This window comes from Calonectris borealis, chromosome 20 (genome assembly GCF_964195595.1).
Source record: "Calonectris borealis chromosome 20, bCalBor7.hap1.2, whole genome shotgun sequence".
Taxonomy (NCBI): domain Eukaryota; kingdom Metazoa; phylum Chordata; class Aves; order Procellariiformes; family Procellariidae; genus Calonectris; species Calonectris borealis.
In genome coordinates, this window is record NC_134331.1 from 12,503,949 (window position 1) to 12,517,069 (window position 13,121).

The 13,121-nt window shown below is 41.9% G+C and overlaps 1 protein-coding gene and 1 long non-coding RNA gene across 3 annotated transcripts; one reads left to right on the forward strand and one right to left on the reverse strand.

The window, feature by feature from the left end:
- Positions 1–323: 323 nt before the first annotated feature.
- On the reverse strand, positions 324–3,531 carry LOC142091071 (uncharacterized). Its single transcript, XR_012676697.1, has 3 exons — positions 3,423–3,531; positions 2,911–3,341; positions 324–2,649 (listed from the first exon to the last, which is right to left on the reverse strand). It is a non-coding gene; the product is annotated as an uncharacterized LOC142091071 (long non-coding RNA).
- Positions 2,940–13,064, forward strand: CYBC1 (cytochrome b-245 chaperone 1). 2 transcript variants are annotated; one of them, XM_075169874.1, is made up of 6 exons: positions 2,940–3,063; positions 4,200–4,241; positions 5,545–5,618; positions 6,670–6,766; positions 8,021–8,165; positions 8,691–13,064. In XM_075169874.1, exons 1-6 carry the CDS (start codon positions 2,979–2,981, stop codon positions 8,818–8,820), a joined length of 573 nt encoding a protein of 190 aa, XP_075025975.1. In that variant the 5' UTR covers positions 2,940–2,978; the 3' UTR covers positions 8,821–13,064. The 2 variants fall into 2 exon arrangements, with proteins under 2 accessions (XP_075025975.1, XP_075025977.1); XM_075169876.1 differs by lacking the exon at positions 4,200–4,241 and having other exon boundaries at positions 2,979–3,063.
- The last annotated feature ends 57 nt before the right edge of the window (positions 13,065–13,121 follow it).

The following is a 13,121-nucleotide window of genomic DNA, read 5'->3' on the forward strand; positions in this document are numbered from 1 at the left end:
GCACCCGTTCCTTCTTAAGCCGGGCGTCGCTCTGGCCGCGCTCTATGGTTCGGGGCTGCAGGAAGCGGAGGCGCCCGGGCGTCCCATTCAAAGCGCGTCCGTGCGGGTGTGCTGCTGCGCGCCCCGGGCAGGTACCGGGGCCGGGCGGGGGCTGAGGGGGCGCCGGTCCGTCCCGGGGCGGGGGCTGAGGGGGCGCCGGTCCGTCCCGGGGCGGGGGCTGAGGGGGCGCCGGTCCGTCCCGGGGCGGGGGCTGAGGGGGCGCCGGCCCGGCCTGGGGCGGGGGCTGAGGGACCGCCCGCACTCAGAGCGGGTTAGGGGCGGTGGCGTCGGCCGGCAGCGACTGGCAGGGGCGCGGTTGGGGGCCGCCACGAGCGAGTCCCAGCTCACGGCCTCGTGTGACCCACGCGTGGGGGGAGAAAAAACTGAGGCTTGTTTGGTTTTGGCGGCGCGCTGCAGTTCCTTTCCCGAACTGGATGCTGAGTGAGGGGGAGGCCAGTTAGTGCGTGGGTCTCACTGGGGGGGGCAGGATTGGGAGGTGGAGAAGATTCAGCCCGGTGCATGGCCCCGACTCGGTAGATGTTTGTAGCGAAGCTTTCAAGGTGCTTGTTGGGATCGCTTTTGCTAGCTCACCCTCCATCGAGAGCTCGGAGGAAGTATATGAATGTTTATTTTGGTGCTGAAGATCAGTTTCATGTCAAACGCAACAAAAGCAAAATCAGCAGCCCCAAAATACCTATTTCTCTGTAACCGTGAAATTGTCATAGTAAAGCTTTCATGTTCGCTTAAGGCACGTTTATGACTTATTTTATTAAGTGTAACTTTTAAGAAATTGCTTTGGTGCCTTTTATTCCCTGCGGCACCTTTCTTGCAAGCAGCTGCCTCCGTGGGAGACGATGCCATTGACTTTGAGTGTCCAACATTAGGCTGACACTGCATGGTTGGATTTCACTGAATGAATATGTGGGGGAGATCTTGAGGTTTGCATTAATAGATTTAACTGGTACGAATGTGAATTATGTTTAAAGTTTTTTGTGAAATACGGCCAGATTTCTGCGATCATCCTTATGTATTTGAAAACTTGTTGATATTTTTTAGGTTGCAGGCAGGAGAAAGCTTTGTACGTGCAGAAATATTTTCCGATATATTGAGAGCAATTCACAGCATTCATTTGAAAATTAAAATTTGATGCTTAACATCCGGAGGAGATGGAGTGTGTCTTATGCATAAATGGTTTTGACTCTTTCGGTTTCAGGTTCTCTCAGATGTGTTGCTAAGAGATTACATATGTGCTTTTTATTTAACTGAAAAGACTTGGCTAAATCTGCTTTATTAAATGAAAAAAAAAATCCCCTGGGGCTTTGTATCTACACTAGCCAGTTGGCACAGAATTGCAGGAGTGTCATGTAGTATCTAAGAACAGCAAGATGAATAAAGACTAAAAATGGCATACTTTTCTTCTGTAAGAACCTGGATGTGCTTGGGCCTGCTCTCTAAGTGTTTTTCATGGTTGTTCAAAAACCTCTTGAATGTTGGCATTCTTCTGCAACCTGTTATCATGGGCAGCTAACAACAGGTTAATGCCAACCCCCTACGAACTGGTTCTGTGGGCAGAAGAGCTGGCTATTTAATGATGAAAGTACCTAGTCAATAGAAGGAGTTGGCGATCATTGTCTTCAACAGTAAACGAGCCGTTTAATGCTCCTGCAGTCCCCAGACCGCTTCACAGATACTGAGCTTTGTCACACCAATCAGAAAAGTAGATATCCTTTTAGAAATCCCTTTTGAGGAAGTCTGCTTAAAACCCGCTACCTTGAGTGGAATGAGGGTTGTAACAAAGAAGAGAGCAAAATAGAAGAAATCTGTGATTAAGGCCAGCAGCGTATAACCTGCTAACATTATGACATGATGCTTAGCACATGCTTTCATTTCCTATTTACTTTTACTGGATTGCGGTCTTCATAATAATAACAAAGATCTCTACCAATTTCTGTAAGAGAAGCAGTAAGCAGCCTGTCCTTCCTCTAGTGACAATCCTGAACAGATCAGCTGGGTCCTCGTGTGCCTCTTGCATCTCATGCGAATCAGTCTTTATGCTTGTGCTGATAGTATTAGGGTATGATTGCTTTCTGCACTGGAGCTCACAATCATGCCAGAACTCAAAGAATTTTATGCTGTAAATAGTAAAAACTAGCTGAAATTGCTGCATGGGATTGCCCAGCTCTTACTGTTTTTAATTAGTACCTGTCTTTTCAATCTGTACTGTTACTTTCTGTCTAGGCTGAAGGCATGGTCTTGTTGAGGAGAGACAAACATGCTTGGTGTTGGAAACTCCTGGCTTTATCCTTGAGTTGGTTTGAAAGATGGGAATGCTGTAGATGGCATTATGTGACACGGGCAGTGCCAGGCTGAGGCTGTAACCCTCGCTGGTCTGTGGTCAGGGGTGAGAGACCCGAGAGGTGGGTGTTGCAGAAGGCTGCACTGCTGTGCTTCAGCTGCCAGACTAGTCCATCGTGGCAGCCTTTGCAGTTAGCAGGAGAAGTGCTGTCAAAGAACTTTCCATTTCTCTTGCTGGTTTATTTGTTTGAAGTGCTGCGTGAATTAGCAACAACATTGTTCCAGGTTCTTGTTTTTCACATTGTCTTCTGGAATCTGGTTGTGATAAAAAGGAAGAGACTTTTACCCCCAAAATGAGAAGTTTCTCGAAGAGTTCAGATTCCTGTTGTGGTGCAAGTTTCCACGTGAGAGTTTTTTGTTGCGGTTTTTTTAAGTGTGCGTATTGCTCTTCTTGTGAGAAAGATCATGTTCTTACCCTGCGCATCTTTTGTAGTCTAGATTAAGACTTGATAAGTCCTAAAAAATGCTAGGAAGGGGAAGTGTTAGAGTTGACAATGATTTTAAATTCTTACTTACCTTTTTTTTTGTCCAGTGAGGTTTCATGAGTCAGACTGGGCTGAAACTGTTGGGAGTTTCTTCTGAAGATGTACATGTTGGTTGAAAACCGCACGAGTTCCCATCTTCATCTGAAGAGGTCACCTGGCATCCGATCTTGGTCTCTCTTCGTTGGTAAGACCATAATATTCCTCAGTTTATTTCAGAGCTTGCTTTAAGGGAAGAGGGTCACAGAATAATTCCTGAAAGAGCCTGTAATAAGAGATGTCTGTCTTTCAGGCATTTTTGTTTCAAGAAGAGGAATCATTGTGCCTTTAACTTCTCCTTTAGTGTGGCCACTTTAGTGAGTCTGAAGTCTCCTCCTCAGCGTGGTAGTTTCACTGAGACTTACAATTTTTCAGTCTGTCATCTGCAGAACCTCGGAGGCTTATGGACAGAATTTTAAGGGAGTCCTGAAAGATCAAGAAAAGAAAGTTTATTGTGTACCATATAGCAATATAAATGTGAAGCTTCTGAAGGGGATGTGTACTTACATTGAAAAACATCTAGGTTTTCAGAAATGGAAAGATCTGCAGTGGAGTGATGCTGGGGTTAGATCTTGCGCATGGTTGACAGTGAATTCTTAATGGCGCTGTGAATGAAATAGGAAGTCATACAGGATGTTCTGAAAGGCATTTGTTTTAAACCGCTACTGAATATGCAGAAAAAAATGGAGTGGTGGTACTTAGGACCGCACTGAGAGAGCTGGTGGGGAAAATGTGGCATATCCTGCTTTCCGGCTGAGTAGATTTCATTGCGGTAACACCACAATGTTGTCATTGCTTTCAGTGATGTCGTCTTGTCAAACTCTCATTGAGACAAGGTCTTTGCAGTTGCCGTGGCGCCCTGGGGCATGAGGCACTTTTCCACTGCTTCCTCCTAAACGGGAGAAAGGAGCTGGCAGCTTCTGACATAACTTTATTGCAGAAGTTTTCCTTTGGCTCCGCAGAGTACTTAAAGGGAAAAATAACCACTGTAGTGTTTATGCTAGCATGCTCAAAGTTGTGCTGCGCTCGAGAGGAAGTATGGTGTAACGGTTAGATTGAGAGTGTTCCTGATTCTGTCACGACCTTTTCTTTCTGACCTCAGCCCCAGAGCTTTTAGTGTCTTTGCAGAATGGGAGGGTTTTTTATACTGAGTTCAGGGAAAAATAAGTGACTCTCTCTTTTTTGAAAAGGGATGAACTTGTGAATATTCATATGTTTTTCATCAGGGAATTTTAGATGGTTTGAGCGGCTTGTTTGTCCTAATTCTCTCCTCTCTTATCCTAGGAATAGCCTCCATAGGTTTGGCTGCTGCTTATTATAGTGCAGGTAACGGCCTATCATATTTTTGACAAACTGTTTATTTCCTGTTGATCTGTTTTTCATGCTGATGACTCCCCTCTGCAGCTTCTGTCTGGCCTTACAAAGGCAGTATTGGTACCTATCACACTTGTGGTGTGAATATTAAAATCCAGTAATAATTATTGCCTGTGTATGACTTACCATGCTTTAATGCTCTATTTCTTACTCGGCATCCCTTTCCATTTGCAAGAGTATTTTTAATAATGATATTTAGCACTTTGTGGCATTTTGTACTTTCAGTGTGTTTTATAAATGTGATTAGCTGGTCCTCACAGCTCTCCGGGGAAGACATATAATGATTGTTTGCCACCATAATGAAGTGATTACCTTGCCTTTGATGGAAGTGCTCTGTTTCTCTGGAAACTGTTAAATCATCACTGGCAGAGATTACTCATAAAAACGCCTTCAGAGAACAGACAGCTACTGCTGCTTCCTGCTCCCTCTGCAACAGAGCAGACGGTTCCAAATGCCAGATATCCTCCCATCTAGGAATTTATCCTGCAGGCTGTCCTGTGATTCTCTTGCTGCATCCTATTAACATCAAATTTTAAAACTTATAGAGTGTAGAAATATACTACCAATATAATCAATGTCTTTTTATTTTAAGACCAAAGTCCTGTGAAGGCTGCTTGAGACACCAGCTATATCAGCCTTTTTTTCTTAAGACATTGCAACAAAGTGTTCTGAAACAATACTGAGCACGGTTCTACTCCGCTTTCATTAAAAGTCTGAGTAAGCAAATTGCTTAGGCTGCTGTATGTAAACATTTCCAGGACATAAAATGCAAATGTTTGTTTGTCAAGAGGGCTGACTGCTTCCTTTTATGATGAAACATGTTTGCTTCAGTGAACTTCTATTGTCCCTTACCCTTGTCCTCTGCAGCACAAATATTTAGTGGTTGAGAGCAGGTTGAGGGTTTTGTGGATGCCTTTTACGATGCCTTTGCTTTTAGGGAAGAGAAAGACATGTAGTGATGTTACAACCTTGCCAATAATACATATGCTTATAATTCTGCGTGGTTTGGAGCCCAGTGTAGATGGAGTCTTTGAAAAAATATGTGAAGAGTTTCTGTATTTTTATCGTGGGAGAGAGCTGTAAAATAGCTTGCATTACAATTAAAGGCAAAAATATTGCATCAGGGAAAAATACTGCATTTTTTCCTTTTGTTGCCTTTAAAGGGAGCATGTTGGTTTTAAAACTAACTGTTTGAATACCAAAGAAGAAAAAAAACCCCTAAATTTGTGCCTTTTTTTTTTTTGGCATTGTTCAGACAGCTTGGCATGGAAGCTCTTCTATATGGCCGGGTGTTTCTTTGTGGCAGCGCAGAATCTGGAGCAGTGGGAGGTAAGATCCTGAACTCGGGAAACGAAGTTGTGCTAGTTTAGAAACAGTTGGCACATGCTGATTCCAGCAGCCCCATGCACGTCAGCACCATGCACTTGCTCAGTACAAACAGATGAGATATGCTTTTGGTTTTGAGGAAACCCTTTGGGGTTGCTATACTAGGACTAGAATTAGGGCAATAATTCTTTCACTACACAGGCATGAAAACGGGAAGCTAAACATAAGTGTTTTTTAAGGGGAGACTTGCCCCAAACTCTTTTGTGGCCTTTTCTTCCTCTTACATAAAAGAGGGAGAAAGAATAGCACGTTCAGCTGCTGCAACATTTCGTACTTACTGTGCCAGCTAATGACAGAACGACCATTAAATAGGGTAGCTCTAACCTTCCATGCTACCCAGCCGTTTTCCACTGGGAAAAGAGTGGTGTTTGTGAAGCTGGTTTATAATCTTGTGGATGTTGATTTGCTGGGAGTTGGACTGAGAACAATAATCGGTTATATAGGCTTGTCACTTTACTGACCTGAGTTGTTATTAGAACAAGCAACCCACACATATGAGACATCCTCTCTTCATTGACTGTCAGGGATATTTTAAATCTAGTGTAAGCCTGGCCCATATAGCATAACACTGCAATTTTGGTGGAGTTGGTGACTGTTAGTGAAAAATGTAACTAGAACTTATGTTCGCAGTATAGTTATACTGTAGGCCAAATGCATACATCAAAAGTGAAAATTACAGGAGCTCCAGGTTAGTGTTCAAATTTGATTCCAGGCAAAGTTTTTATTACATAAAGAATGTGGCAAGAGGGGCAGTGAAACCAGCTTTAACTTCCTTCTAGAAGTAACACAAGAGGTATGGTAAAGTCTCTGTTAAAGCCAAGAGCAAGATTGTGATTTTCACAGTCTAATCATAGAGGAATGTCTCTGAAATAGCTATGTATTTTTCTGTGTTACCAAGATTATTTTCCCATATAACTATTCTTATTTTACTTTGCAGCATAGTAACTGATGGTGTTTTTAAGAAAATCTTGATTTTTATTTTTCAATTTTACAGGAAGCTGTATTTGATAAGAACAAGGGAACAATCTGCCTAAAAACATTCAATCTTTACAAAAAAATACTGACCTTCTCAAAAGGAGGCAATGAACAAGGTGAGAAAGCAATATCTGTGGTAACAAATGTGGTGGGCAGTCAGAGGAGATGTGTACATGCCCATTTAATAAGCTCCTCTGGAGTTCTGTACTCAAATTAGTCACATCTGTTTCCAGATCTGTTTTGTTCCCAAGCAGCAGATGTAATAATCTGCCTCTCAGGACCCAAATGTTTTGTCAGGTTAGGATGCTGAATGCATCTTGTTAGTTATTTTAGTCCAAGGTAACTAGGCTTACACATTGCTTTCTATAATACTTAGCCATTCCTTTGGGATGTTAGTGTGCAGGTTTACATTTCCCTTGGCTAGCCTGCTTTGCAGGTGGGACTGGTGGAAAAACTTAGATTTTTGGATCTGGGAGTTGAGATTTCTATAAACTAATCTGGTTTTGGTAGCGGGCAAATCTTTAGATATATGCAAGCAGGCATGTTACATCTTGCAGATATATGCATTTAAAACAGCATATTCAGTAGGCTCAGCTTAATGCAGTATCTCATTTCTTTTGAGCTTCCTGGCGGAGTAACAGCGGTTGAAGTATAGTATGTGGCTTGGTTGAGTCACTGTGAGACAGGAGGCCCATTGCAAACTAAAGTAGGATCCTCTTCAACGTCAGATTTTTGTATTCTACTTGCTAGTCTAAATCAATGTATTAGAAAACTGACACAACTTGGAATGTCCTTAAGTTGAATTGGTTTCTAAACACTTCATTTTGGAGATGGAAGATAAGAGAGATGGGGAGAAGGATGTTTAATGTTTCTGAACTTTTCTTTAGGGTATGTTTATATGTTGGGGAGCTGAGCACATCTCTTCCTGAGAGGTTATTTGGTAATATCCGTTTCAAGTACTGTTAATGTGGGGATGCAGAGATCAGCAGGTCCTCTGAACAGTTAAATCTTTCAGTATTTGTTCAATCTCAGTAAACTTAACACCTGTTTACCTACTCTGTACAGAATAACAGTTAAAACTGTCATTAAGTGGGAAACATAAGTAATAAACGAATGGTCCCCAGTTCCTGGGAGGCAATGTATCTTGTTCCTTAGGGCCTATACCAGCTAGTACGTGCTGTAGTCTCTCCTTGTTTGTTTTTCCTGAATAGCTCCGCAATTGTTTGCTGTTGTAGGACTGCCCTGGTTGTAGGGGATCAGAGCAATAGTACTCAAGAGCGTAGAGTCCCAGTCACGCAAGTCACTAGTAGCAGTGTTGAGAGTTTACTGTAATGCTAACAGACTACTTTGTTTTCCACATCTCTTTACAGTTGTGGCTCTACTGAATGAGATCCGAGATGTGAACGTGGAAGAGGAGACTGTGCGATATTTTGGGAAGGGTTACCTGGTTGTGCTACGATTTGTCACTGGGTTTTCACACCCACTGACTCAGAGTGCAGTGTTGGGCTGTAGAAGGTGCAGTGTGGACTTTTTTTTAATTAGAATGTGTAAGGTGGGAAATACCAATCACATGGGTCAGTAATTGTCAACTATTGAGACTCCTCTTAGCTCCATTTTCATGTGTGCTGATATGACCTTGTGTTACTCAGTTTAACTTTTTTAAATGCTTTAATACTTTCAGTTGCAGACCTTCGGGTAACACCATCTCCAATCAGGAGACCGATCATATTTAGATAACCAAGATCCCTTTAGTGCTGCACGTCAGTGTATTTATCAGTTAACAGGATTTATTTTAGGCATCGATAATAAGGAATCTTGCAGCACGAACTGTGGGAAAAGGATTGATTTATTCTGATGTAGAAGTAATGGCTTGGCTTGATATGCCTTTACAAGAGGGATGCTGTCAGTCACACTCTATGCCATATGTTGACTGGCCCTTGAAGCTGTTATTCTCAAGAATTAGCATGCCTGTTCTTGTCTTGTCAACCAAGTTGGAACCACAGTTCCACTAACTCTTACATTGTTTTTTCTTTTCCACAGTGATGTGGAAGCAGTTGCGAAACTCATTACTAGTTTTCTGGAACTGGACAGAGTAGAGAGCCAACAAGATCTCTCTCAGAGCAGCGAAACAGAGGCTAGTGATGCAGATGAACCACAGGATAAATATTAATAGTCATCATGAGCTGAAGAAAGCAGAGGCTTTCAAGCATCTGGAAAATATATTGATTGTTCTTCAGAAAAAGAAATCCCTCAGAGTCTTGACCCGGGCATTTCTCTACATGTGCATTTACAATGGGAGGAATCTGTCTTAGGGCATCTTTTTTAGTGCTAAACTGCTTCAAGATCCATGCTCACAGTATTGTCGTTGTAGAGTCCAAAGCAAATTCTGTTTTATTTGCTCCTTTGACTTAGTTCCTGCATGTGGACATTGCTTGCTTTCGAACTTTGTCAGCTCATCAAACTTGTCTAGGAATAGTTATTTATTAATGAATTGGTTTGAAATCATCTATTGCTTTCCCATTAATGAAGTGGAGATACAGATGTAAACTTCCACTTACTGCAAACATCTGCTGCAGGTACAGTATATGAAATGTAGAAGAGCTGAATTCGTAACTCATAACACCATGCCTTGAGGTTTTTCTTGAAATGTTATAAATGACTGAATATATTGCTAAATTGGTTTTAAGCAGCTTAATATATGCAATTAGGTGATGCAGGATAGTGGCACTTTTATATTCTCGACTACTGACTTGCCATTAGATACCAGTGGAAATGAAAGTTGGAGTGACTGTCTTGGAATTGGAAACATCAGGCTGATCAACTTGTTACACTGCCTTACTTCTCTTGGACTTGCCAAGGAGCCATAAATAGTAGACAAGAAACGATCATATTGATGATTAAACATCTTTGGGATGTTCTAGCTTAATGCTGTTCTGCTTAACTTCTGGGCATAGACTACCCCAAGATAGAATAACCTTTTTTTAGACCTCAACATTTACTATTTTAACTGTGTATTTAGAAAGGAAGAAAAGCACATCTGTTACTTTAGGTAGGGAGAAGGCTGATGTCAAACAACATGGCAGCCTAGATTTGTTTAGTATTTCCTCACTTGAAATGATACCGAAGTGCTAAATAGTAACTTAATTTTTTTAAGATAGCTGGGATAGATCCAATGTTTGACTTGCACCCATGTTTTACTTCAGGTGTGTGTAGTGTCCTCTGTTCTGACCAATGGTTTCACAGATAGTTAACATATGAATTTTTCAAGATATTTTTTGAATTAAAAGCTACCTCTGTTAGTCAACATGTTCGGTCTAGAACTAAAACTTCATCAAGCCTGTATCAGTCATGATGTCAGTACAAGAAAAAAGTTGTGAAGAGCTGAAAGTTCCTTCACCATGCTAAAAGTGCTTGTATTAAAGTTCACTGGGTTTGGTTTAGGAATTGTATGGTGGTAAGACCTGAATTAGAAAATACTTACACGGTTACTTCCAGGAGATCTGAATGGGGTACGAGGTAACTGTGTGGTCTGCTTTCGCCTTTGGCCAGCAGCAAATGTCTTCTGGCAGCAGTTTCTTCAGGACTTAAAAGAAGCTGCATACATCTTCCAAAGCACTCTACCTCTACAGGAAAGAAAGCTCTGAAAAGATTTCAGCAGAAGCTATGTCCTGTTGTGTGTTCCAGCTATATCTGAAACTAAGCACGTGCTTATCTGACCAAAGAACCGGTTGTACCAAGATTTCATGTCCAGCCATTTAGACCCAGTATGTGAGCTGTGAGGCAAAGATGCTCTTCCTGCTGGTTTGAAGGGGTAATCGGACTGTAACGGGGAGATACTGTTGATCTGCAGCACAGAAGTGGGTCTATCACTATTAAATAAGAAAAGAAACTTGTAAGCACATCAGGTATCGAAGCAGACCTCTGCCAATAGACATGCTTGTGAAGTCCTCTGAGATGGTGAGCTGATCATGTGGCTTTCAATCTCTACCCCACATCACTGGAACTGGGAAGCTGCTCTGCATGAATGTGGGAAATTAGGTTGCAGGCAGTTAGCTAAATTTGGCCTTTATTCTGACGCACAGCTGTAAGGTAAGAATAATCATCAAACCTGTTTAAAAAAAATACTGCAGGATGTAACACTTTGGAGAGATCTTCATTTAAATCCACTCTAATATATACCCTAGGTAACACTCCTTTTGGAGAAAGGAGAATGAGTTTGGGAATTTTAAGAACTTCACTTCCCCCCCCCCCCGTAAGATGAGAATGTCAAGTGTTCTAAGGACTTCTAGTAAGAAATACTGCAAAAACTAGAGTAGTTATTGGTATAATGTAAGCAAAAGGGCTCAACCTGCAGATAACTGCTGCTTTGTAGCAAGGGTATTCAGGAGTACACGGTATAGATGTGCGTTGCATGTAATATTCTGAGCCCACAGATTTGACCATGGATGAAACGGTCAAAGCTGCATTCAATCTTGGCTGTACTGGGTTTCTTTTGTATTTCCATGAGAGCGAACATTCTGTGGAAGATGCAAACCATGCTGTGGTTTTCCAGCTAAAAATCAGCTTTAGAAAGGTACGTCTATTGATCTAACCCTACACTGCATCGTGTGCCCCGCTTCTGCTGAGCTCTTTTGTGCATCTAGCTTCCTGTACATTCTTTGTGTTAGTAATGTATATGCTTATGGACTATGCAATATCATTATACAAAGACTAAAAAATGTAAGGAAAATCAGAATCCCTAGAAAGGGGAATGACCTATACTAAGATGTAACAGCTTGAAATACTTTCTGTGGAGTAAGTTGCATTTTGAGTTGATGTCCAATAATCATCTTAAAGATGTTGTGTAGTGTCCCCCTCACACCTCGGTATCCTGCTGACGGTAGGCGGGAGGGGGATGACTGCTGGCATGCGCTGTGTGTGCAGGAGGGGCATTTTGACTCCTCAGCCTTCCACTTGGAACAGCTGGTGTCCTCCTCTCTTGTACCACCTCCGTTTTGCATTCGGCAGCTCTGTTGCCCTACAAACTAGTACAGCTTCAAATGAGAACCCGAGTTCCGTAGACTGAGCAAGGGGAAGGCTGACTGAGTAAATTCTTCAAGTGCTGCGGGTTCTGCCTGCGGGCTGTATGTCGGGCACTGCTGGCTCGGTACGTACAACTGGGAGCTTGTGGTACTGACCTGCCGTGCCGGTAAAGAATGTCACAGCTTGGCACTTGGATGCCGTATGTGAATGTGTATCGCAGGCTGATGTGCATTTCTCTTAACCTGGTTTTGAGCTTCCTGTCTTCAAAAACTGTTTGTCTTTTGTACTCGGAAGACATATCCGGATTTTCGTGTTTTGCAGTATCCGTGTGCCTGGAAAATTAACTTGCAAATGCCTGTTAACATGGATTTGGTTATGGCCATGTCTGCAGGCTCCTCAGCAATGTGATGCAGCTTGAAGGAACTGTTTAGGACACAGGTGCTAACTCAGGACAGGTTCTGTTCTTCCCGCTTTCCACTAGTCCTCTCTCCGATCTTTTCCTGCCGCTTTTCACCATTTCGCTGAAGGCTTTTTTGGATAGTTTTCCTCGCTTCTCTTGGGCCTAGCATATCAAAAGGCCCAGTAAATGTAGCCTTACGTGTGCCTGACATAAAGTGGCTTGTACTAAAAGGAATGAATGTGAAAGGCTAGTTTTGGTTAGGATATTGGGTGTTCCCAGAATATAGGAGCTGGATTTGTTAAGGTGTTTGCATCTTGGGCTGTCTAGTAGCTTGAGACTAGACAGCTGTAGTTTGACTTAGAAATTATTTGAAAACCTGCATAAAAGATCTAAAGTTAGATCTAACCCCGTGCTCCATAAAGCCAATGCTTTCTGTTATGTCTGTTAATAAAACTGTAAGTGCCATTTGGCAGATGCTTCAGCTTAAACTTGAGTAGCACATGTGAAGTTACTTGCATGTGTGTGGTTGGATGGGATCATACTGAAGAAAAGCTAGACTGCATGTTGTACAAAGGGAGAAAGTTGCGTTATCTAAGCTATAATATTCTGATATTTCATAAAATGAGATATTTCAGTAACTAGGCTCAATTGTGCAAGTCTCAAAGGAAATCAAAGTATTTATACTATATAGCTGAGATCTGACTCCCGTGCTGTATTTATGAAGTTACACAGACACCAAAAACTAAGCTGGCTTACATAGTGAAGAGTGCTAGTTCTGACACTGTAGTAGATTGCTGCTGAGAGGCAAAAATACTTCTGGAAAATGTTTAGAAATTGCTTTTCTACTTTAAAATTGCAAGTAGAATTTCAGCAAGGCCTTGTATATTGTCTTTTTTAAAAATATGTCCATTGATAAAATCAACTGTGGTAACTTGTTTTGTGTCACTGTAGTCTTTTATATTGCTTTTAATTAAAATGTATTAAAATATTAATGGCTGTCTCAATTACCACTTGGCACAGACCTACTGAAGGAGTTAATGAGCGGGAGG